This window comes from Zingiber officinale, chromosome 1B (genome assembly GCF_018446385.1).
Source record: "Zingiber officinale cultivar Zhangliang chromosome 1B, Zo_v1.1, whole genome shotgun sequence".
Classification (NCBI taxonomy): Eukaryota; Viridiplantae; Streptophyta; class Magnoliopsida; order Zingiberales; family Zingiberaceae; genus Zingiber; species Zingiber officinale.
This window is the reverse complement of record NC_055986.1, coordinates 118723257-118748173: the sequence shown is the minus strand read 5'-3', so window position 1 is coordinate 118748173 and position 24917 is coordinate 118723257. Positions and strand designations below refer to the sequence as shown.

Genomic DNA, 24917 nt, shown 5'->3' with positions numbered 1-24917 from the left:
AAAAAAAAGTCAGTCAAACTGATTTGATTAAAAATCAAATATTTTGTTCCGGAACTAAATTGATTCGATTGCTCTAAAACATCAGTTGACTGATAAGAGTAAAATCAGAAATGGATACGTAATTTGGTATTTTAAAATTTTCTTACATGAAATGAGTATTTCATAGACTTATGTACATGGTTCAGTAAAATATTTTCATATATGAAATGAGTATTTTGTAACCTTGTGTACAATACTGTACATGGTTCAAAAAGAAAATACGGTAAGGCCAAGATCTAGGACAGGATATTTGGGGGAAAACAAAGAAACCTTGGTTTCCTTCAACGCATGAAACCATACGCTAACGCCATCTTTTCGCTTATGAAATGAGGCACAATGTATTGACTTGCTCAATATTTAACTATACATTAGTTAATTGTCCCATGGGGTCTCCAATTACTTAGAGAATGATATATTTGTTAGGATCAATTCTCCATAGACATAAAATTTTCTCACTTTTAATCACTTAACAGTCAGCTATTAATCTGAAAGACATCTCCATTGCTCACTCTTCCCAACCTTCTCGTTCTCAATGTCAAATTCATCTGTTGAAAAACTAGCTTACTTGTCCAATCTCATGAAGAAAAAAAAAACACACACACATAAATTGACTTCCATTGCTCGAAATATAATATATATTAACTATAGGAGCAAAGGCATCAAACTATGAAATCCATAGCTGACAAGAAAACCAATGGTAATTGAAACGAAGATCTATTAGATTGCGGCCCAATCTTGTCTTGTAAGTGCAGATAAGTCTGACTTTGCTTTATAATAATACATATTAAATTGGATAATAAGTTTCCTCCCGATGTCACAACTTTGACCAACCTAATCTATCAAACTTATGATACAACCTCATGGTCTAATGTGATATAATTAATCTTGACGCTTTGTTTCTCAGAAACATCTCAAATGAACCATTGAAAAACTTGCCTTAATTTTTGTAGTTAAGCTGAATACCTTGTTTCCTGCATTAAGATGGTTTTCAAAAGCATACGTTTTTATACATACTAGTTGCAGCCCCACCTTAAAATAAACAAAGATAATAAATAAAGCATGAAGAGATTGATGATCCAGAAAATGCTAGTGCCGAATCAATTTGCAGTGATTAGGTGAGCGCCATTTTGGCACCGAACAGGGCAGATGCCGATTGACTTTAAGAAAAGCCACAATTTCGTTAGCAAAGAGCCCCACAATGATGATGACTGGCGTTGAGAGCGACCTGGGTAGTTAGAGAAGTCAATGAGCAGTCTGTTTCTGTTATCAGGTATCCATATTCCAAAGCGCATCCAAGAACCCGAACCTAATCTCTGATTTCATTGTTTATTTTTTTATTTTCATTTTATTGTGTGTGTTTTTTTACTGAGTCAAGAATTGATAGGGGAGGGGAGGGGAGGGAGTGGGGGTGGTTTTTGTCGGGTAGCATCATCAAGCCAGCAACAGAACAAAAATCAATACATGGCCTGTAATGGGTTGACCTCGAGAGAAATGAGCGAATGGGAAAGGTGGCTGCTTTTATATTGTTGCAGTGAGAGGGTCGGTGGAGATAACCAGAGAGGGAGAGGGAGAGGGAGAGGGAGAGAGTATCTCGATCTTGACTGGAGCATGGCGATCGTCGGTGCGATGTTTGTGAAGGGAGATAGATACCTCTTACGTTGGATTCCTTTGGTGGGCGAAGAGAATTTGTGGAGGTTTGGTTGAATTATTTCTTTCTACGAAAGCTTTATTTTGTTTGAATCCAAGGTATCTGGCTGATTAATTTCGGCTTATCGGGGAGAAGAAAAGGGAAAGGGGGATTTGGGCGGTGAATCTCGTGGCTGTCTTCTCCATTTTGTAGTCGTTTGCTCTCTTTTCAGTTTCTCCGCTCTTCTCTCCGGTTTCCTCCTTTGCTTTCTCTCTTTTTCAACTTTGGTGTTCTTTTTGTTAAATAGGGTTGGCGTCTTCTCAAAGTTGTCGTCTTTGGGTTGCTTCCAATGGGAATCACAGAGGTTTGGATTTGAATGTTCCCCTTTTTTACCTTCCTCTTACCATCGCCAACAGTGAAAGCTCGCTGAATCTTAGCTTAGAGGATTTCTTTTCTTCATTCCCTCCATTCATCTCAAATTCCCATCTTGATCGCCTCAAAATTTGTTTTCGAAAGAAAGCTGGGATCTTTACCCTTCGGTGGTTTATAGGGCTTTGATCTGATTCAGATAGCCGTCGAAAGGTTGTTAGATGGAAAGGCTTGGACGAGCAGTATAGATGCATCTCTCTCTATGGAAACCCATCTCCCAATGCGCCGCCCTAATTCTTGACAAGAAGAATCGATGGCGGGATGGCGGTGGCGGCGGAGACAGCAAGGGCTTGTCGGAGGAAGGGTCCAAGCGGGGGTCCTCGATGCTTCGGCAGCTGCAGGGAAACAAGCTCCGGGAGGCTCTCGAGGCGGCCTCCGAGGACGGCTCCCTTTTCAAGTCCCTGGACGCGGGGATGGATCCGGAGATCTCAGACAACACCGACAAAGGCTCCATTAACCGGCCGAGATCCCTCGCTCTCCTCAACGCCCAGCGGGAGTTCCTCCAGGCCACTGCTCTCACCGCCGATCGCACATTCACCTCTGCTGATTTCATTCTCACCCTGGCAGAGGCTTTATCGGAGTTCCTTACCATGTACCCCAAGTACCAGTCCTCCAACAAGATCGATGAGTTGAGACTTAATGAGTATTGCCACCTTGCAGACGCCTCCGCTAAGGTATGCCTCGACTATTGTGGCTTTGGTTTGTTCTCCTACATTCAGAGCTTCCAAAGCTGGGAGTCTTCAGCATTTAGCCTCTCTGAGATTACTGCTAACTTGATCAACCATGCTCTGTACGGTGGGGGTGAGAAAGGAACTGTTGAGGATGACATCAAGACGCGAATCATGGACTACCTCAATATTCCCGAGAACGAGTATAGTCTAGTTTTCACTTCCAGTAGAGGCTCAGCTTTCAAATTACTCTCTGAGACATATCCTTTTCATACCAACAAGAAGTTGTTGACAATGTTTGATCATGAAAGCCAGTCTGTTAATTGGATGACCCAGAGTGCTAAGGAGAAGGGAGCCAAGGTGTATAGTGCAACATTTAAGTGGCCAACTCTCAAGATATGCACCACGGAGTTGAGGAAAAAAATGTCATGCAAGAGGAGGAGGAGGAAAAAGGACTCGGCTGTAGGCCTTTTTGCCTTCCCAGTTCAGTCCAGAGTGACTGGAGCAAAGTACTCGTACCAGTGGATGGCTTTGGCTCAGCAGAATAATTGGCATGTGTTGCTTGATGCTGGATCTTTGGGTCCAAAGGACATGGATTCTCTCGGCCTTTCACTCTTCCGTCCGGATTTCATCATCACTTCATTTTATCGAGTTTTTGGATATGATCCTACAGGTTTTGGATGCCTCCTGATCAAGAAATCTGTAATAGGAACCTTGCAGAGCCAGAATGGTGGCACTGGATCAGGCATGGTGAGGATTGTTCCTGTGTTCCCTCAGTATTTGAGTGACTCAGCGGATGGTCTCGATGCGCTGGATGGGACTGAGGATGAAAACATTAATGTTAATGATGAATCTTTCACATCTGAGACTCACAAAGGATCCCAGTTACCTGCATTTTCAGGTGCATTTACATCAGCTCAAGTGAGAGATGTGTTTGAAAGTGAGATGGATCAGGATAATAACTCTGATCATGATGGAGCTAGCACAATGTTTGAGGATACAGAGAGCATTTCTGTTGGGGAGGTCATGAAGAGCCCTGTTTTTAGTGAGGATGAATCATCTGACAACTCCTTTTGGATTGATTTGGGTCAGAGCCCATATGGATCTGACCATTCAGGGCAATTGAACAAAGCAAAGTTGGGTTCTCCAATACCACCTTCATGGTTTACTGGAAAGAAGAATCATAAGCAAAAGGTCTCTTCTAATATGTCGAAAAGCCCTATTTATGATGATCATGCTCTATCCTTTGATGCAGCAGTCCTCTCAGTTTCTCAGGCACAAGATTGTGTAAAGCATGGCTCACACAAGGGATTGTCTGAAAATAGCTTGGCACATTCTCACTTCCAGAAAGTGACTGAGATAGAAGAAGAACCTAAAGTAAAAGAAGCAACGAGAAAGCAGTCTGTTAAGTTTTCTTCTTCCAATGGTTATGAGAATGGTTCGACCTCAGAAATATGGCCCGAAGTTCACAATGAACTGAAAGAGAGCGCCATAAGAAGGGAAACGGAAGGTGAGTTTCGACTCTTAGGAAGGAGAGAAGGAAATAATAACAGGTTTGCAGGTGGAAAACTGGTAAGAGGGCAAGAGAATGAAAGAGTCTCCAGCATGGATAGGAGGGTATCCTTCAGCATAGAGGATAACAAAACTACTGAATTTTCTTATCACAATTTTGATGTTGGAGAAACTTCTGGCCACAGACTTGATGATGAAAGCGACCATGATGTTGGTGCCACTCTTGAGGATAATGATGATGATGATGATGATGATGCTCAAGAGTGGGGGAGATTAGAACCTGAAATTGTTTGTCGACATCTAGATCATGTGAACTTGATGGGTCTCAATAAAACAACTCTAAGACAAAGATATTTGATCAACTGGCTAGTGATGTCGTTACTGCAGTTGAGATTACCAGTTTCAGCTATGGGCAATGATTTGCCTCTTGTCCAAATCTATGGTCCAAAGATCAAATATGAAAGGGGTGCAGCTGTGGCCTTCAATGTAAAGGATGGCAATGGGGCAGTGATCAAACCTGAAATTGTTCAAAAGCTTGCTGAGAACAGTGATATTTCCTTGGGCATTGGCTTCCTTAGTCATATAAGCCTTATGGACAATCAGAGTTTTTTACCTGGAGAAGTTCTCTCCAATACTTCCTCACAACAACATCCCACAAACAATCGACAAGACAGTAAGAACAACACTAAAAATGCCATGATTAGAGTGGAGGTTCTTACTGCTTCGCTTGGTTTCCTCACTAACTTTGAGGATGTGTACAGAATGTGGGCATTTGTGGCCAAGTTTCTGAATCCTGCATTTTCTCAGACGGATAGATTATCCACCATTGAAGAGGCTTCAGAAACATAGACAAACATAGTTTCTGCATGTTCTCCTGATTGGCAAGAAATCAGTATGTAGCACCTCCGGTGTTATTCAAGAATTTCCTTATCTGAATGAACAGTGCAGGGGTGAATCTTATTCATTCTTCACTTTTTTCTAGATTTCCATGTTTTTGCTTGATGTAGAGATTTCCAAGTAATATGTAATATAACAGGGTTGTTACAAATGGAATTTCTTCTCTTTCTTATGATGTCTATATATTCTAAGAAAATAGGAAGGTATCAGTTCTTCCATATCATCTTTCATTCTGTCAGGAAAAGATATTTTCAGTTTTAACTTTCGTGGATTACCTTCAGTCGTTGCTTAATTCTTGGACATTTTAAGGGTTTTTCCTGTGGTTACATTCTCTTTAGTATCCTTAGTTTGTTTTTGTACTGTGTTACCCTGAATTCTTTTCCAAGAAATATGTATCTCTTCTTAATGATTGTTAGAGTTTAATGTATTGGCAGAAATCAGGATAAAATGGAGCAAATGCTGATTGCTACTATGTGCTTGAATTATTTAGTGCTCCTTTAAGTTACTACTGTCATTGCAAAAGGAAGCTTTAAAATTGGCTTTCAAAATCCCAAAAGATACCTTATTTTTGCAGTAGTAACAGAAGCAGACAAAAGTTTCAGAAAGATTGTTACTGCTAAGCCAAATGAATTATTATTCCTTTTCTTTTCAATCATGTCTTGGAAATCATTCAACTTATTAGAATTGCACACATTTATAGCCTTACCAATAGATCCCTACTTGAAATCAATCAGCACATATGATGTTTCATCTGCAAACTAGTGATCAATAAATTGTTTGTCATGTATATAGTCTGGTATATGATGCGGCAGTTGACAATTCATAATTGATTATGTTTCCCTTTTTTTCGTTAGACCATTCCTGCTAGTTTCTGATCTGTGTATCTTCGTGATCGTGATGATGCTTCATAGGTATTCTGCAGATGCACCAGTAGAAGAAGATGGGACTGTTGAGGGTTACATGCACTGCACATGGAGTAAACTCATCATTGATAACAATTTGGAGGAGGATTTATGTGCTATTGAGCTGATTGGAATAAAAAAGGATGGAAAGATGAGAATATGCATCGCCAGATCAAAGAATAGTCGCTATGTCAAATGTGCAACTTGTTTGTGTGTTGTAGCTGAAGTTGGTGTACTTCGCCAGCCTACTAATTTTTATTGTTTCTTTTGCAAGTCTTGCAACTGGATATATTTTTAGAGCAGTGTTTTTTTTGGCAATTGGAGTGTTTTTATTGGAAACAAGTCACACTGTCAAAGCTTGTTATTCAGGAATAAATAGGAGTGTTTAATTTCTGAAAAATGCACTAATTTTCCCCACTTACGGATATAAATGCAGCTCAGACAAGCAAGCAAGCACTATCCCTGAAAAATGGCACAACTTATGAAATAAGGTTTGAAGTGTCAACTGAGTTTTGACTAGTGGTTGGAATGATACAGTTTTAGTACTCACCATAGGGGCGAAGCAGAAGAAGAAGCAGCAGCAGGTTACTTGAGGGTTTCCGGAGAGTCATGGAATCTTGCTATAAAGGTAGAAGATGTTCATGCTCATGGAAGGAGCTTGTAGCTCGTGGAGATTGTAACAAAGGTGAAATTCGAGTAGAGATCATGATGGAGGCAGAAAGGTTGTGCTGGAACTCAGAATTATTCGATGGGCAGATCATCAGGAATTCACTGCAGGACCATATGATCAACCACCAGAAATCCAGAAAATTAAGAAAAAGAAACTTCTTTGATTGTTTTTTTTTTCCTACTCTTATGTCCATCTATTTATTACCACGGTGGTTATTTGTTGCATTTCAGGTAGAACTTCACTCTTTCTTTGTTTCTTACAAAATTTTCAGATGATACGCCAACAGGAAGTTATAGCGATGCCAGCGACAACACTATAGAAATCAATGAGGACAACCAATACTTCAACTGCAAAATGAAGTAAGTTCTGACAAAGACAATGACATTGACAACATTATTGAAATCAATGAGGATGACGAACGAGATACCAACTCTCTTTTTTTGTTCCCCTCTCGAACGTCTTTTCTAACTGATATGGAAGAAACGGAGTTTTCAGAGCTAGCTCCTGCAATTCGACAAAGAATGCAATGCGATGAAGCTACATCCCTCATGCGATGCTCTGGTGTTCGGCTAAGAAGCTGGAGTGGCTAATCACTTTCTGCACCAATGGGATAATTAAAATCTTCAGGGGTGATATGAGAAGGGTTTTACTCCATAATAAATTGAAAATAAAAGAAAGGGTGATCTATCTTTGCTTCTTTGAACTGGTGAAGAACAGGGAACTTCTTGATTGTTCGCATCTCAAGACAGTAATGGAGGAGGCTAAGAGAGAAAAAAAAATGCTCATCCTTATTTTCAACTACTTATATATACCAGAGTTGGAGAATTTATATTGAATTTTTTTTGTAATTGGCAATTGATCTGCAAATGTTAGGTTGATTAATTATTTGTTGGGAGTACTTTTCGATTTATTTTGATGATCGATAAAAAAATTTCATATGAGTAAACCGATCATTCTGAGGATTAGCCAATTAACACAATAGAGAATGATCCTGTCCGAGAGTCGAGGCAATGGAAGCTAGGGACGTGGCGCTCCTGATGACTGGTGGTGGACTCTTCGTCAATGAAGCCTGCAACCATAGCAACGTCAGTGCCGAGCCAGGGAGGGGTTCCCCGGCGATGGTCTTTCGACGCTCAAGTCAAACACCGGCGATGAAGAAGAAACGAGGAAGCAAAATGACAGCGTAACTGTGGCTACAGTAGAAATTATGCATACCTCCGTCGAAGTTTGGGGGTTTTTATATATGACTATCTGAGAACACGTGCACGCTCCTCGATACATGCACGCTCCTCAAAACATACTTTGAAGAGACGTGTTAGAAAAGTATCTCTGACACCATACCTTAACGACCCGAGCATATATCTGACAAGACAGTGAAAGCTTCCACCGTACGATCTTCTGCCTATCCATCCGCCAACCATGTCGTCTGTCGGTGGAGCGAGTTTCTATGAGGATATCGGTTGATCCTCCTTTTGTCTGTTAGTGGGCCGAGCGGGATGGACGCTCGGCCAGCCCTCGACCGTTCGACGGGCCTTGTTCTCTGGCCGAGTGGAATGGCCGCTCAGCCAACATCCCACTGTCCTAGTTCCACGTTATGTAGGCCGGAGCTGTGTCCGAATGTAGCCTACTCGGTCGTCAATGTTTCGTAGATATGCGTCCGAGCGGGCTGGCCGCTCGGTACCTACTTCGTCTGTCCTAAGCGTCGGAAGTTCGGTATGGAGCCGAGCTGTACTGGTATCTACCCAGACCCTCTTCCTCCTGAGCGGGAGAGGGGGTTACCCGATCGAACTTTAACCTTCACCATGTCATTGACCATCTCGTTGACCCGGACCCCTCCTTATCACTGGATAAGAGAATTTACTCTTTTTGAAAAAAAAATTAATTTTTATATCCTTTATTCTTTTTAGAAAAGCATGGAATATGATAAAAAAAAATGAAGCGGCCACTTGGCCACTAAACGGTGTATTTTGCATGAAAAAATTATATATCAAGTATTTTTTATATTCATTAAAAATTAACCCAATATTTATTATAATAAACATGCATATAAATATAAATATTAGAGTATTTATATCAACTATTCTATCTAAAAAATTTTATATTAAATTTTAAATAAAATAATTAAAAAATCTTTATATCAACTACCTTATATATTTTCTAAATTTAAATTTGATAAATAACGATTCTCTAAATTTAAGGAATGAAACATTTACTTTCAAAATAAAATAATATTTTTTTTTAATTTTTCTCCTTCCTCGTTTCATAAATATAATAATAAAAATTAAAAAAAGAAAAAAATAATAAAAAATTAAAGATAATAATAATTTTAGGATAATTAATATAGTGTATAATAAAACATGATTATTTAAATTTAATAAAATATATTATTTATTTTAAATTTTATATATAAAAGTAAGAAAATTGATATAGATACTACGCCAACATATAGAGTTAGAGAATTTTAAAAAAAAACATGGTAGATTGTAAATTGGAGATATCTAAATAGGTGGACTGCTGCTCTTCCAAATAATGGCAGCAGCTTTCATTTGAAGCACCTGTCAGAATCCAGATGGTGGCCATAGTGCATTTAGTCGTGGTTTAGTGGGGGGACACATTATTTTAAGTTGCTGTTTCTTTAATTTAAATGTAAATAAAAAAAGATTTTTATTCAGTTTGGTGGATTTATATTCATTTAATAACATAAAATATATACAAATTAAACTTAAACATGAATAAATTTGACAAATTTTATTTTGGCAGAGGGGCATAATGAGTAGCCCCAAAATGAAGGCGGCAATTCGGATCTTACCTTTACAATTAAATATCGACTCTGTTCAATAATAACAAGAAAATTTTATGTGCGCCAAAAATAATCCAAAAGTGAAGATTCTCCGAACTTGTTGTCCAAAACTTTAATCTATTTAATACGCACCTTGGATAATAACCGGTCGTTTAGGGAGAAAACCCTTCGTTTTTTTTAAAAAAATAAATGATAACATAATTTTATATAAATAACTATTTCGACGTCGTGCGGGTTCCACCCTCGTCCTCCCGCTACGCCACTAGATCCAACGACCACCCTCGTCAACGCCATTTAGGCTTCCAATTAGCACCTGTTTGCTTCGATGAGAATCACAAAATTGCCACTGCCGGCGGCGGCGCTCAAGAGGTGGCCTTCTTGAGCGAGGTGAACTTGACGGAAGAACCCAGCGTGGAGGTTCCCACCTCCACTTCGAACGAGTCGTAGCGCAGGAAGAGCTCCACCATCAGAAGCCGCGCCACCAGCACCACGAAGTCCTTCCCGGCGCACTGCTTGTTCTCCGGCGTCGGCGACTCCGTCTCCGGCCCGTTCGACCACACCACGTACCGCAGCAACCGCGCCCCTTCCGGCCCCAAAAACCGGTCCGCCACGTACTCCTCTGCCCGGTCGAACACCCGCGAATCCCGGGTCGCGAACGGCTGGTACCCGAACAGCATCTCTCCGGCGCGCACCTCGAAGGCCGCGTCGTGGCTCGTCAGCACGAGGTCGCGCTTCGCGCGGCCGTACTGGAGCGCCACCGGCGGCTCGATACGGAGCGCCTCGTAGGCGGCCGAGGCCACCAGGGGCATGGCCTCGACGGCTCGCATAGTGACCTCGCCGCCGCCGACCTCGCGCACCGCGGTGCGCACCTCCTCCGCCAGCCGTCCGTGGAGGCGCGCGCCAGCACGGCCGATCGATTTCATGATGGCAGGGAAGAGGATCTTCATGCCGCCGAAGGTGTTGAAGCAGGTGGCGAAGAGGATGTTATGGAGCGCCTCGTCTCGCGAAATCCCCATCTGCTCGGCCTCGTCGAGGATGCGACTGGAGGCATCGCGGAAGAAGGCGGTGAGGCGGTCGTAGTCGCCGCGGACGAGGGCGGGGGGCAGACGGAAGGAGTGGAGCAAGAAGTCCTCGAGGTAGGAAGGGAGTCCCAGGGTCAAAAGGGGGCTGAGTTGGAAGAGCAACCATTTGGTGATGATTCCGGGGCCGTCGCTGCCCAGAGCGGATTCCTTGGGGTCGCGGCCGAAGTAGGCGCGGGCTAGGAAGTCGAAGGCCGCCTGGTCGTTGCCTTCTCCGAAATCCGCCCTGCCCTTGGCCGCGATCTCTGCTTCCATGGACTGAAACAGAGCACCGTAGGTGCGGCGGAACTCGGGAATGACGGCGCCGCGGCAGTTGGAGAGGAGGAAGAAGAGGAGGCGCTTGAGGGGAGCGTGATTGGGCTCGGAGGGATCGAGGTAGGAGAGGACGCGGAAGCCACCGGTGAGGGAGGTGGAGGGCATGAAGGTGCCGGTGAAGACGTCCCGCTTCTCGACGAGCGAGGTATCGAAGAGGACGGGAAAGCTGGCGGCGTCGAGCAAGACGATGACGCGCGGGTCGGCGGCGAGGAAGGGGCCTGGGGGCATGTTGGAGCGGAACACCGTGGAGCCGTACCGCCGCACGCGCGACTTGAAAAACTCCTCGGTGCCTTCGAAGTAGAAGTAGTCAAGGCGGTCCCGGATCGGGCCCACGAAAGGGAGGCCGTAGTCGCCGGGGATCTTGCGGAGAGGGAGCTTCGACGGCTTGGTGGAGGGCGGCACGGACGACTTGTCGGAGACAGTGGCCGTGATCGGAAGAGGGCGGACGCGGTGGCTGCCGCGGTAGGAGAGCGGCTGGAGGGCGGAGAAGGGGAGGGACGCCGTCGCCATGGTCCGTTCGCTGGAGTAATCGAGTTGGTGGTGGTGGTGGTGGTGGCAAAAGAAGATCCGGCAAGGTGGACTATATATACTAAGTTTCAATTAATAACGTGACTATTATTGCTTTATTTTTGGCCATAATAAATTAAAATAGAAATAGAAATACGAAAAGACGTGGTTTTATTTGTTACGATGAAAAAAAAAATTAAACTAAAACACGAAAGAAAAGTAAATTATTAGACCGAAGGTGGGGCCCCCGGTGGAACAGAGCGCTGATTGGCTGTACGAGATCACGTCGTCGGTGAAGCACGTGTTTGACCTCCAGGTAGTAAAACACAATTTGACCAGGCAGGAGGTCAGTATGCAACTTAGAATGGTAACTGTAAGGCGTGGGACAAAAAAAGTAGATATAGAAAATCTAAAATTAGATTATATGAAAATGACCAGAGTGAAAATTTGGGAAAAGAAAAACTAATCGGTGTAGATTATTGCTACTAAATTTATCTCTCGCACCCACCTAAAAATTCCAACCGATCCTTTTCTCGCCTGACGCCTCACCCAAACTTGGCCGTTGAAGTTTATTCACGGAAACTGCTGCATCTAGTGCTGTACTTCGCTTCTATTGTCCACTATCAATATATTTAATTTGTTTTTTCCCCCTCGCAATCAAACTCTCGATGAGTTTAAAGTACAATTTAGAATAGAAAAAAATAAAGTGCAAATACTTGAATATATATATATATATATATATATATATATATATATATATATATATAACAATAATATGGTAGATGGGAGAGAAGAAGGAGAAATGAAACAAGAAGGTGTTTTCAGGGAGAAACTGCATTTGAAGGGATGAAAAACCTAATAATTGTTGCAGAATTTTAGTGCTGCGATAACATTTAGATGGGGACATTTTTATAGCCTCGATCGAAAAGACAACAGCGAAAAAACGTAGGCATCGATACAGAGACATATTAACCGTTCGACAATCACAAAACGAAAGAAAGCTACTGTGGAATAGTCCATGTTTTACATATTTATATCTGGAGGTTTGGATTTGGAACGATCGACACTGCCTCACTGTCGCAATGTATATATCCTGCAGCGATCAAAGATGACATCAGATAGCCATTAAGGCATATGCTCAGGGCCTCAATTTTATTGGGACTATTAATTAATTAATTATATTAAAAAAATTAAATTAATATCATTAATATTAATTAATTATAAATATCTTGCTAATTCATTAATGACACCTTGTCAATTAATTCATTATCGATTACACTTCCTATTTATACCTTGTACTTATCTTTATTTTCTCATTAATTGTCTACCATAATTTTATATGAGATTTTATTATGCCTTAAATATAATTCACTTTTAAATTGATATATTTCTTTTATTATTATTATTACTCCTATTCCCATTTTATTTTGTAATTAGCAATCTTATAAAACCTAATGAATTCTTTTCTCCTCAATATTTCTTAAAAATCTTAATAGTTCTCTCATCAGTGCATTGTGCTCTTTTCTTTTTCTATCAGCAATTTTACATGTTTCTCCTTCCTCACCGATGATACTCGCAGAGAACGTCCTTCTCTTCCTTTGCCGATAATATTTCTTCTCTGCTCATTCTTTTTATTTCTCGATAATAATATAAATTAGAGATTTTTTTATCATAAAATAAAAGTAAAATACATTAACAAAAATAAATTTTTTAAAATTAAAATTAATAAAGTGTATTTGACATTCTAACTAAAAAGATTAAATAATTTAATATTTTTATTAATAAAAAATAAAATTATTATCAAAATACCCGTCAGAAAACTAAATTTTATATCAAAAATTAGTTTTTTTAAAAAATAATATTTAATTCTTTTTAATAACTAATTTTAAAAATATTTTTTTAAAATTATTATTTTCGATCCCAAATCTAAATGAAAAATGTTAAAGAAAATTAAAAATATATTAAAAAATTTTATTTTTTAATTTTTTTACCTAGGGCCTCAAGGAATCTTGAGACGGCCCTGTCCAATGTAGACAATTTAACATAGTGTTATGGAAAATTTCATCTCTTATCTATAATAAAAAAAAATTATTTCTCTCCTTTAGTTGCATGGAATAATCGCAATAGTATTAGTTTTAAAAATAAATTTTTTGAAAATCAATATCAAGGGGATACTATTTTATTAAAGTATTATAAAAGTATTATTGATTTTTAAAAAAACAACACCAACATCAAAGTATTGCTAATAAAAACATCACCTTAGTTGATTTTGTCCAGAATCTGAGTCAGACGGACCTTCGAATGAGGTAGATGAAATGTTGACTGAATCGCGATGGGGGGTGTATGCTGAGATGATTTCTATGTTGACCAAGTCGTCAAAAGTGCTTTGGTCAACGCTACCTATACCCAGCGACCAGATTGCCACGACCTCTAGTATCCCGATGCTCGAGGCAGATCCAACGAATATATAAGTAACATGTCAAGATATAAAATAATGAAATGCGTATAGGATATGAACGGAGAACATACCCTAGCCCAGGGAGGCGCCCTCGGGTAGATCGGTGAGCTAGTCGGGACGCTGCTCGAGTTGTCGTGATCCGGAAGAGCATATGACTCCGAGCAAGATAAAGAGCTGGATCTGACGGCACCCAGTCGAGCGCGACCTGGATATGGAACACGACACGCAGATCGGGACCTAACATCAACACATACACCGGAATATGACATCAGCACGTAGGCCAAGATATGATATCGTCACACAAGTTAGGAGATGATAGCGGCACGCAGGCCGAGATGTGACAACAACACGAAGGCCAGAACACCACATTGGCACGAAACTAGAACACGCTAGCAAGGTGCATTACGACGGTAGCTCAGGGGAGGTTGGATCGCATCAACAATGCATGAACGACATGGAAACAAGGGCTAGACCGACATTCACTACAAAAATAATTATCAATAATGACTGAATATTTCGTCGGTATTTGAGATTACCGACGGAATTTATGACATCGGGAGTCATTTAGTTGGCAATGCAATTTACCGATAGAAATACAATTCCGTCGGTAATTACCGACGGAATTACATTTTCCGACGATAAATTTAACGACTGAAAACTTGTCCCGTCGATAAAAAAGTAAACAACAACTAACAAAAATTTCCGAATGAAATTTATTCAGTCGAAATATTCCCGACGGAATTACAGATTCCGTCGGGAATATATCGTAAAATTTACTGTGCTACCGATACTTTACCGACAGAAACCACAATTCCGTCGGTAAAAAATTGAAAAAAAAATTAAAAAACTGCTCTAATTTTACTCATTTCCCATATACAATTTTAATATAAATACAAGCCATCATAAGCGATGGCATCACAAACACAATTTATACATATATCACAATCCACACAATATACTCACAACATACAACAAGATCACAATATAAAACAATCCGAAATCTCCAAAATACAACATACAATACAATACATAAACATAAGTGAACGGCAAATACAAAATTTCCAAAATACAATACAATCCAAGTGTCAAGTGCTTACAATCATAAGTATCTAAAAGTAAATAAGTGAACGGCAAATACAAAATATTCAAAATACTTAACATGATACATCACCTATACATATATCTAAATATAATCCTGTAAAAGTCAAATACAAAAGATTATGATTAGAATGAATCTATGCAAATGTAATATAACTCAAACATTGTAATATATAACTAATTTTACATGTAAAAAAAAATACCTGGATTATATTTTGGATATCCATGCAGGAGAATTACAAGGATGACACATTATACCTCCTTCGTGCTCATGCTCATGCTCATGATGCCACATCATGTGGTCAGCTGTAGTTGCAGATGCATACAAGCGTTTAAGTTTATCAGTTAATGGAAAATAATACATCACTTTCTAAACAATATTTTTCCTCTTCTTCCCTGGTATGCGAGTACGATGCTTAAAGCAAGAGTGAGTACAGATTTTACATTCATTCAGATCACTGTTTTCATTCCAAAATATCATGCAGTTGTTTATACAACAATCAATCTTCTCTACGGGCAAACCTAAACCTCTAATCAATTTCTTTGTTTCATAGAAGCTATCAGTCATTATGTTATCAGCAGGGAGCAACTTTGACATCAATCGACAAATGTCATCGTAACATCTTTCAGAAAAATGATGTTCTGCTTTCATATTCAATAACCTTGCAGTAGCTGATAGTTGAGAATGACCAGAAGGAATGTCTTCCCACACTTCTCTTTCACTAGCCTTTAACATTTCATATAGTTGGTGATATTCAGGGGTTGATATTTCATTTATATTCGAATAATCAACTATATTCATCGCATCTTGAACCATTGATTGCTTGAAATATCAATATTATTTGATGCTTTAGGAGTGGTAACAGTAGTCCCAGAAGACGAACCACTAGAAGGCCCAATTAGTTCATATAAATAAGGCTCTCGGTGACAGTACTAATTGTAGTAATTTGACACAAAACCATTTCTACATATGTGTATTTTTACAGTATCCTCATCACGAAAAGATTTATTTTGACATTTTTTATGATTGCACGGACACCGTAACTCAGTACCATTCATACATTCTAGATGACTTTTAGCAAAGTTCACAAACTGTCAACTTCAGCAATAAAATCATCTCTGATAAACTATTGTCTAATCGATTGTACATCCAAGTTTTGTTCATATACATTGTTACCTAATGATATTATAATTTGAAACATTATTAAACTTGTATCACTTGAAATAAGTTTAAATAAAGCATTATGTGCACAATTTCATCTCACGATCTTCGTATCATATTATCGAAAATCTCCTCTACACTACAGCAAATAAATAAAACTAATATACACATGTTGTTGCTTAGAGCATCATTAAATAAAATAACCATACATATATGAAAGTAAAACAAATCTAATATATAGAATAATGAACATGCAGCAAACAATGGCCACGATATGCACTCCTGCGGTAGCCGACAGCTAGCCAAGAGTAGGCCGCAAGCAACCCCTGCGGCCAGCCGTGAGTAGGCGCTTAAAGCGGCCAGCCGCGAACAGGACTCTGCGGGGGCCGCGAGCAGGCCCCCGCGACTGGCTGCGAGCAGGCGTCGTAGGCGCTTGTAGCGACCGACCTTTAGTAGTCGGCCTGTGGCGGCCGACATGTCGCAGACAAGCACCTGCGGCGGTCGACCTCCAGAAGCCGCCCTGTGGCGGCCGACATGCCGTAGACAAGCGCTTTGCGGCGGCTGGCCTGCCGCAAGCAGGCCGCGGCAGGCCACGACGGGCGTCGTGGGTGTGAAAAGGAAGAGACGAGAGAGGAGCATACCTGAGTCGCTGGTTGCGGATCACAGTGAACGGGAGAGGGCACGAGATCGCTGGACGCGGAGAGGAGATCGCTGAAGTCGGAAAATCGCCGAGAGAGGAAAAAGCACGGGTCGCGCAGAGAGGAAAGGGAGCTCCCGTGCCCTAATTTTAATCTACGTTACCGACAGAATCAATCTTCCGTTGGTATTTTTTGATGGACACTTAATTTCGTCAATAACTGCCGACGGAAACTTAATTCGGTTGGTAAAGACCGACGGAATTAATTTTCTGTCGGTAACTTTTCCTCCCGCACCCGTTAAATTAAAACTAGTCAACTTATACTCGTTAACCAGAGGCATTTACCGATGGAATTAATAATTCCGTTGGTAATATCAGGAACCCGCTAACCCCGAACTTGTAAATCCGTTGACCCTAGGGCGATTTTCCGACTGAATTTATTTCAGTCGGAAATTACCGACTGATTTAAAAAATTAGTCGGTAATTACCGACGGAATAACCAATTCCGTCGGTAGTCTCCGACTAAATTAAATTGAGTCGATAGTTTCCGACTGAATTAAATCCAGTCGGTAATTTCTGATTGAATTTAATTCAGTTGGCATTTGCCGACTGAATTAAATTCAATCGGTAATCCTATCGTTATTTGCAGGAATTTTTGTAGTGATTGAGCCTAAGGGCAAGGGCGCTGGATTGATGTCGGACCGAGGTAATGTGTCGGCCAAGGCGATGGGTCGCTGGAAGGTGGCTGTTGGATATGGAGCGAGGAAGCCTACGAAGGGGAGTTGATGGCACGCATGAGGGAAAACGGACGTGTGTCGTGGGACGACGGAAGTAGCACCGACGCCCTATGTCAGTGTCCGATAGCCTATCCGGCAGTGGAGGCAGCTGCTAGCGTGAGGTGAGGCAACGACGGCGACATCAGCATTGTGAGGCAGCGTGTGCAAGAGCGAGGCGGAATGGGCGGCGACGAGCGGTGGTTCGTGTGAGGAGGGTGGTGGCATGCGTGAAGGAGAGAGGCGTCGAGGGAGATGGCATAGTGGCATCGACGTGGAGAAGGAAGGAGGTGGTCCAGAGGCGGTCGCCGGCGGCGGATCTCCTTGGTGGCGGCGGCGAGAGACAAAGAAGAAGCCTCTTCCTCGGTTTCTAGTGGCGGCTAAGGAGAAAACGAGAAGGAGGAGAGGGGGAGATGGTGTCGAGGAGAAGGAAAGGAGAGGAGCGGCAATTGGCGCCGACGAAGAGCGGAGTGTGATGGAGAGTCATTGGTTAAGTCCCCTGGCGGCGGAGCGAAAACACGGACCCCCGTTCGCGCGTGAATAGTGCATCCCCTTTCTCCCAGTCCTAAACAATGATTTGACTAAAATAACCCTCTCTTCCTCTCTAATTCCCCCCGGTCCTTAGGACATATCCATATCATTGGTATTGTTGGAAAAAAAACACCTTGATGCCTAATGTTTTTAAAAATCAACGTCATAATGGTAGCTGGTATAATTAAGTTGTGGTATTGTTTTTTATAAATCATCATTGTTGCATGCAATCATAAAATATATATATATATATATATATATATATATATATATATAGCTTTGGGATAGGATTGCATTAACTAGTGCGGGGCAAAGTTGCTACCATACCATAAAGTAAAGATTCGAATCTTGATAAAACCGAGGAAAAAAATAGCACTTTCCATACTGACTAATTATAATTTTTTAATTTACCTCCTTACAGATGACTGTTGGACCAACTATGTGAGACCGTTAAGTGGGCTACCATATATATATAAATATAACCATAAATTTGAAAGAAAAAAAAAATCACTAAGTTTTTTCTTCTTAATAGTTATCGTGGTAGAAAATTACAGTAACAAAAAGGAAAATCTATTTTGGGAACAAAACAGTCACTTTCTCCTTAAACATGAGCGGCCCCCTCCTCTCTATCTCCGTTCATGAGGTGAGTTATCCTCTACGTTAAACAAAACGGTCACTTTCTTCTTAAACATCAAAACATCGATCACTGAGTCAGTCCTTCTCCACCCTCATCTTAATTTGTCTGCAACTGCAAGCTCCGCTAGAAAATATTTGTCTGTGCGTAGAAAATCTCTATGAAACTGTAATGTATACGAAGTTTCGCGGGGACAACAATTATACAGCATTATTTCATGGTTGTTGAAGGTGCGGACCCTGAGTTGGAAAACGGATCCTGCATCGATTGCTTGCTTCTGCCTAAAGCTGCACGCAGAAGAGTTTTATGCCCCTGGGCACGTGCCGACAAACCCCAGCAAATTGTGCAAGTGGTCCTTAAAAAACAGTCAGGACACGCAATTGGCAGATCTAAAATGACAGCTCACTGCTGCACGAAAAGAACGTGTTATTCTGTTTGTTTTTTCTTTATATATTATTCATAAATTATGTTGCCCTAAACTTTAATTTTTTAAATAAAAGAATATCCAAAAGTTTTGCCTTTATGGATGTTAGCATTCATAAATCACAAAGTAAATAATATTTGATAAAAGTGCATGGTTGAATTAAGTAAAGACTAAAGACACGTCTAATTTAATATAAAAATTATTAAAATAACATCTATTTATATTCGATATACGTATTTTAAAAAATCGAATCTTAAAAAGAAGATAATCTTCAATATTTAATTCTATTTTTAGGATTTTTTTTAATGTTGTAAGATTTAAAAGGTCATCATATGATAAAATATTAAAATTGTATTCATTATAGAATAGTCTTGAATAAGATACTTTCTCTCAATTTGATCAATTAGTCTATCACCATTATTTGTCTGTCGATTTTCTTAGATAGAAGGATCGTGATCTTGTCTAGAAATACTCATTGTGAAAGGTTAAGATTATACTTGAGGTACAATGAGAGGATAATGACAGTGATAGATGTTGAAAAATAAAATGGATACGGTGGTCCAATACAAAGCATAATTTAGAAATATTTAGAACGTTTTCAAGGTTGAAGAAGGATATTTTTTTAAATTATTGTTAAAATAATAATATGACATTGATATTATATTATGTCAATAAACAAATTATTTATATGTTAAAAATAAGATCTTAATTTTAAAAAATGATTAAAATTAAGGCGTTCCAATCGATTAATTAGCCCATGTTAAAATTGATGCATTTTAAAAACTTCCGAATAAATGAAAAAGGAAGAGGAATTTCTCTAGTATTCGATATGATGCATGTCCTCGCATCACATTTAATATGACACAATGCAACGACAACATAAAACCCCTTAAATCATTCTAAATTGTTTTATATCTTTAATTAGGTGAATTAACGTTACAAATTCGGCGCGGTCTAATGTTTCCAATAGTTATATTTATTAAGTAAATTTAATTTTGTTTGACCAAGCTTACTTATTCTGCTGATGGAAAAACACGTGAATTTGAAAAAGTGAGAAGGATTTTAAAGCAGAATGAAGAATTAAACAATTAATATATAATTAATTCAGTAGGAAACGTATCGTATTTGTAGAATACAATTGGGATACACAATTTTCAGCTTTTCAAAATATCTGGTCAAATTCATAAAAGTTGTCCAAAAGGATGAATCACCTAAATGTCAAAGTGATCGGCTAGACTGGTCAAGGAGACTTTTCCCTAGTTGTCAATAAGTTCTGTAACACGAACGGGCACAAATAGTTGTTTCTGGGCCCAGGTTGTTGGGCTTTCACTGCCATCATCTTTGTGGGCCGACCCGATCAGGCACGTAGGCCCATGATCATTTGTGACGACCAAGACAGCTTTCACCGCGAAACACCAGATACGCATCTTTCGCATGAGAGCGACGAGATTTTGAGAATTTAGTCGTGTAGTCGTTTGTTACATTATTAATTAAGAAACATGGAGCACTGGAGAGCCGGTGGGTGGCGGGACAAGGGAGGCAAGTTAATTTCCAATTTGCAGGACCAGCCACGTGGCCCACTCATCTTCGGCCTGCGACTCCCGAGGAGCCTGGTCGTTTCTGTGCTTCCTGCCAGCTAGCCTGGCTGCCGCCGAGCCACGCCATCACTCCTCGCCCTTCCAAGTTTACCAAACTAGCCCTCTCCTGCAAAGCCGGGGAACGCCGACACCTCGCCATTCGCCCATCCGATGACTCATCCTTTCACGAACTCGCACGCGCACCGTGTTGCGACACGGTAGCGTTGGGCAGTGGCCAGTCCCTGGTCATGTAATTTCTACTAAATCGAGCACCTAATTCGGAGCCCCAGCAACTGCTCGTTACCCGACCCTCGGGTGTTTTGATCCGCGATACAGCCTGTCAAGTCGATCGCTGCACGACAAAATAGTCCACGCCTGCTCTGCTATATATAAAAACTCAACTAGCTTCGCATCCCAAGAGGTCGAGCAACGCATCGGCGATCGGACGAAGGCCCCCTTCTCGAGCTAGTATTCTCGGCGGCATTGCCTTTTCCTCGGCGGCGATTGATGGGGAACTGTCACTCGAGCGAGGCCGCGACCGTGGGGTCGGCCGCAGCGACGGCGAAGGTGGTGCTCTCCGACGGCGGGCTCCACGAGTACCCGAGGCGGGTGACGGCAGGGAGCGTCCTGGGGAAGGACGCCGGGAGCTTCTTCGTGTGCGATGCGGACGAGATGGAGATCGAGGGGTTGGTGTCGGCGGTGGGGGCGGAGGAGGAGCTCCTGCCGGGGCAGCTCTACTTCGTGCTCCCGCGGGCGATGCTGAAGCACCCGCTGATGGCCGACGAGCTCGCGGCGCTCGCGGTGAAGGCGAGCGCCGCGCTGGTGGGGAGATGCGGCAAGGGGGCGGTGGCGCCGCTGGTGTTCCCGGCGGCAGGTGTGGAGGAGGGAGCCGGCGATCGGAGAAGCCGGGAGAAAGGGCGGAAGAAGAGGGCAAGATCTGGTAGAGGGAGGAAATTTGCGCCGCATCTGAGCGCCATTGCCGAGTAGAAGAAGTGGAGGGCAAATCGGAGATCGTATTTTCTTCTAGAGCCTAGAGGCCGGGAGAGCTGCTGGTTGAGCTAGAAATTAAGAGTTGGGCAACGAGTACTGGAACAAGGATTGCATGGAACGATCGGTGTGGGCTTTCGACATCATTAATGTTGAGCTGACGATGGACAAACCATCGTAACATTGTACATAATAACGGCAGGAAGAAAGCGCTAACATTGTATCGGAGATCTCTCAAAAAATTTTGCAAGGAGTGACGTCGCTCCTCTGTCGATTTAATTCGTGTGTAAGAAATTGGTGTGCGACCAACAATGAATGAATGATTTTTTTTTTCTCTCGAAATTGACAATGAGCAAGACGTCATATAAAATCGGAGCCTTAGATTTTGTTTGTGCCTATGCATTCAAATTCAATAAGAATATATAAGAATACATTTCAAAAGTAATCTAATGTATTTATAAGAAGAAATTGGTGATAGCCAGAGTTCGTACAATTCCATGTTTCGTACGGTTTATTAAGATTGTTAAAGCCGGTTTTTAGGAAATTGGACCACAGAGATGGGGTTTTTATAATCGTGTCTCAGATCTAAGGAATTTCTTCATCTCACATCTAGTATCATCGATCACTAATTAAGCTGAAGGTCATCCTTATGAGGCACGAAATCACCAGACCTCAAGAGCCAGCACACTCAGGTTGTGGTATCTTATAATGACGTACCCTTCTATCAATTGATGATCCAAATTTGCATTCCTAGTCTCTTCTATCAATTTCTATCAATTAATATTTAGTTGATCAAATTTGGGTCAGTGTCTGTGGGCTGTCATGCATTTTAAGAAACAATTAAAATACCTTAGCCTTTGGCTTTCACATGCGTAATTCATTAGCCATATTCAACTTCCATCACCCATGTTCTTAAAGCAACCTAAAGCTCCAATGATAACTCTCTTTGCAGATTAAATACCATTTAATCTTCCCAAAAGATCAAAGCAAACAACAAAAGAGTAGTCTCTCTCTCAAGTCTCATCCACGTATCCCAGCATATAACACGTGTGTAATTTTTCATTGGTTGCCCGGTTGGTGATGCGGTCCTACATTTGTCAATTATCACATTGCTGGTCACACGATCCAATATGGCTAATGGTCACTGCCCACTGGTCACCGACGTCTATATATATATAATTAAGGAAGTTTCACAGAACACAGAACATAACCACGGAAAAAAAAAACCCATCAAAAGATTCGAATTCTACGTTGCTTGATTAACGACGGGGCCAATAAATAAACAACGGTGGTCGGCTCGGCGACAAGGGGGCCGATTCAATTCGAGAAATGGTAAGCGGCCGGGATCAATCACAAACCATGTGGCGCATTGTTTAGTCAACCTTGTCCCTGCCGGTGCCTCGCCCAACACACTGTACACGTGCTTACACCACGGCCGTACAGAGTCAACCTGCGCCACCATCATCACCATTTTCAAAAACCAAATTGAAGCAGACCAATCTGAGCCCCGCTCGGTATGGACCTGGGCTAGATTGAGTCGGCCAGGATCCAGCCAGATTACAATCACACGAAAGCTTAGTGGACTTCAGTCTTCACGTATCTCGCCAACTAAACGAGTCCAAGACACCCCCAAACGGGGAGCCAGTTTCTATCTGCCAATGCTGATCGCGTATGCCGTCTTAATCGGCACAGGCCGGTTGTCAACTGCTTGCTTGGCCGTATTAAGACAAGCTGACCAAGTCAGCTTCTTCGGAGGGTATCGTTGTCATTATCCGCCCAACCAGGTCTTCCTGGATTCTCGGTGTCCTGTGACTATGTGGACTAGACGCCACAACACGAGCTGTTCCAATGACACGCCAGGCTGTCATACTCTCGACACGCGACAAATTTGTCGCGCTCTCTGTATCAAAGCTCGCGCTTCGCGGGCTTCATCTCATCGCATCGCATCGCCTCCACGGACAAATTAAACGGCGAAAAAGAATCAGAAATAGAGAACAAAGAAAAGGTCAGCGATTACCTCGACCAGGCGGCCGTTCGATACGTCGGCATTTGGTTCTCATCTTCATCGGCAATGGGGGGCTGCGCCTCGTGCAACGCCGCTGTAATGACGGAGATGGAAGGGACGGCGAAGGTGGTGTTGCCGGATGGGGGGCTCCTTGAGTATGACCGGTCGGTCACGGCGGGGAGTGCTCTGGGTAAGGACTCATCGCGCTTCTTCGTGTGCGACGCGGACGAGATGGAGATCGGGAGATTTTTGTCGGCGGTGAGCGTCAACCAGGAGCTCTGCTCGGGGCAGCTCTATTTCGTGCTCCCGCGGTCGATGCTCAACTACCCGCTACGCGCTGAGGACCTTGCGGCCCTGGCGGTGAAGGCGAGCACGGCGCTGATTGGCGCTGCGGGGCTGTGTGATCGTCGGGCAGTGGCCCCGCTGTTTTTTCCAGTGGATAACGCCGATCGGAGGCGGGTGAAGAAGGAGAAGCAGGATTGGCAACGGAGGTCGCCGAGGAACGGCATCAAAGGGCCAAAATTCTCGCCGGAGCTGATCGCCATTCCAGAATAGATGCACCTCTGCCGTGGACTTTTGCAATTCCGTGCCGGCGATGGATCCGGTTGGTTGATCTGGACCATAACGTATAAATGGACATACATACTGTTAATATATGATGAATTAGGTTTTATTATCTATTTATATTTTCTTTTTGCTATGTAAACCTAAATTTTTGTAATATAATTTACTAGTCTCCTTCTGTGGCTAACTCTTTCTCTCCTTCACTTTGTTACCGTTTACATTCTATTTGCATTCTTTGGTTAGTTCTCATGGCCTCCGAGTAAATCCATCTCTCCATCTCCGCTCTTAGTGAATCGTGGAATAGTTTTATTTTCGGAATTATTTGAGGTGGCTGTAGAATAATTATATTTTCTTGAGTTTCAACCGTTGGATTGCCATGAAATTTTGAGAGAATGTTCTTCACATCCAGAGATACATTTCGAACAGTAAAAATCAGATTTTGAGTTTTTTAAGTCCACTTGACGACTAAAAAACATGACTATTAAGTTTTGGTTACGCTGAGCTGTCGACCTCTACAAATCATCAACGCAAGGATGCCTTTTTGCAAATAGAATTGATAATCCCTAGAAGAAATCTGTAACTTCCAGTCCATTATTTCAAGCAGCAAGGTGGATGCTATCCT

General features: G+C 41.8%; 4 protein-coding genes across 6 annotated transcripts; 3 read left to right on the top strand and 1 right to left on the bottom strand.

The window, feature by feature from the left end:
* The first annotated feature begins 1526 nt into the window (after positions 1 to 1526).
* LOC121975453 lies at positions 1527 to 6208 on the top strand. 3 transcript variants are annotated; one of them, XR_006110329.1, is made up of 2 exons: positions 1527 to 5219; positions 6084 to 6208. XR_006110329.1 is itself a non-coding variant. In XM_042527119.1 (2 exons), exon 1 carries the CDS (start codon positions 2284 to 2286, stop codon positions 5122 to 5124), a length of 2841 nt encoding a protein of 946 aa, XP_042383053.1. In that variant the 5' UTR covers positions 1527 to 2283; the 3' UTR covers positions 5125 to 5167; positions 6084 to 6208. The 3 variants fall into 3 exon arrangements, 2 of the variants coding, with proteins under 2 accessions (XP_042383053.1, XP_042383064.1); XM_042527119.1 differs by having other exon boundaries at positions 1527 to 5167; XM_042527130.1 differs by lacking the exon at positions 6084 to 6208 and having other exon boundaries at positions 1527 to 1733; positions 1974 to 5323.
* A 3258-nt stretch (positions 6209 to 9466) lies between these two features.
* Positions 9467 to 11504, bottom strand: LOC121975446 (allene oxide synthase 1, chloroplastic-like). Its single transcript, XM_042527106.1, has one exon. The coding sequence runs from the start codon at positions 11446 to 11448 to the stop codon at positions 9907 to 9909; it is 1542 nt and encodes a 513-aa protein (XP_042383040.1). The 5' UTR covers positions 11449 to 11504; the 3' UTR covers positions 9467 to 9906.
* Positions 11505 to 21246: 9742 nt separating this feature from the next.
* LOC122041390 lies at positions 21247 to 21726 on the top strand. Its single transcript, XM_042601048.1, has one exon. It carries the CDS (start codon positions 21247 to 21249, stop codon positions 21724 to 21726), a length of 480 nt encoding a protein of 159 aa, XP_042456982.1.
* A 1856-nt stretch (positions 21727 to 23582) lies between these two features.
* On the top strand, positions 23583 to 24393 carry LOC121991574. Its single transcript, XM_042545590.1, has one exon. It carries the CDS (start codon positions 23798 to 23800, stop codon positions 24284 to 24286), a length of 489 nt encoding a protein of 162 aa, XP_042401524.1. The 5' UTR covers positions 23583 to 23797; the 3' UTR covers positions 24287 to 24393.
* The last annotated feature ends 524 nt before the right edge of the window (positions 24394 to 24917 follow it).

Coding starts and splice junctions, on each gene's coding strand:
- LOC121975453 (XM_042527119.1), top strand. CDS start 2,284: ATGCATCTCTCTCTATGGAAACCCATCTCCCAATGCGCCGCCCTAATT.
- LOC121975446 (XM_042527106.1), bottom strand. CDS start 11,448: ATGGCGACGGCGTCCCTCCCCTTCTCCGCCCTCCAGCCGCTCTCCTAC.
- LOC122041390 (XM_042601048.1), top strand. CDS start 21,247: ATGGGGAACTGTCACTCGAGCGAGGCCGCGACCGTGGGGTCGGCCGCA.
- LOC121991574 (XM_042545590.1), top strand. CDS start 23,798: ATGGGGGGCTGCGCCTCGTGCAACGCCGCTGTAATGACGGAGATGGAA.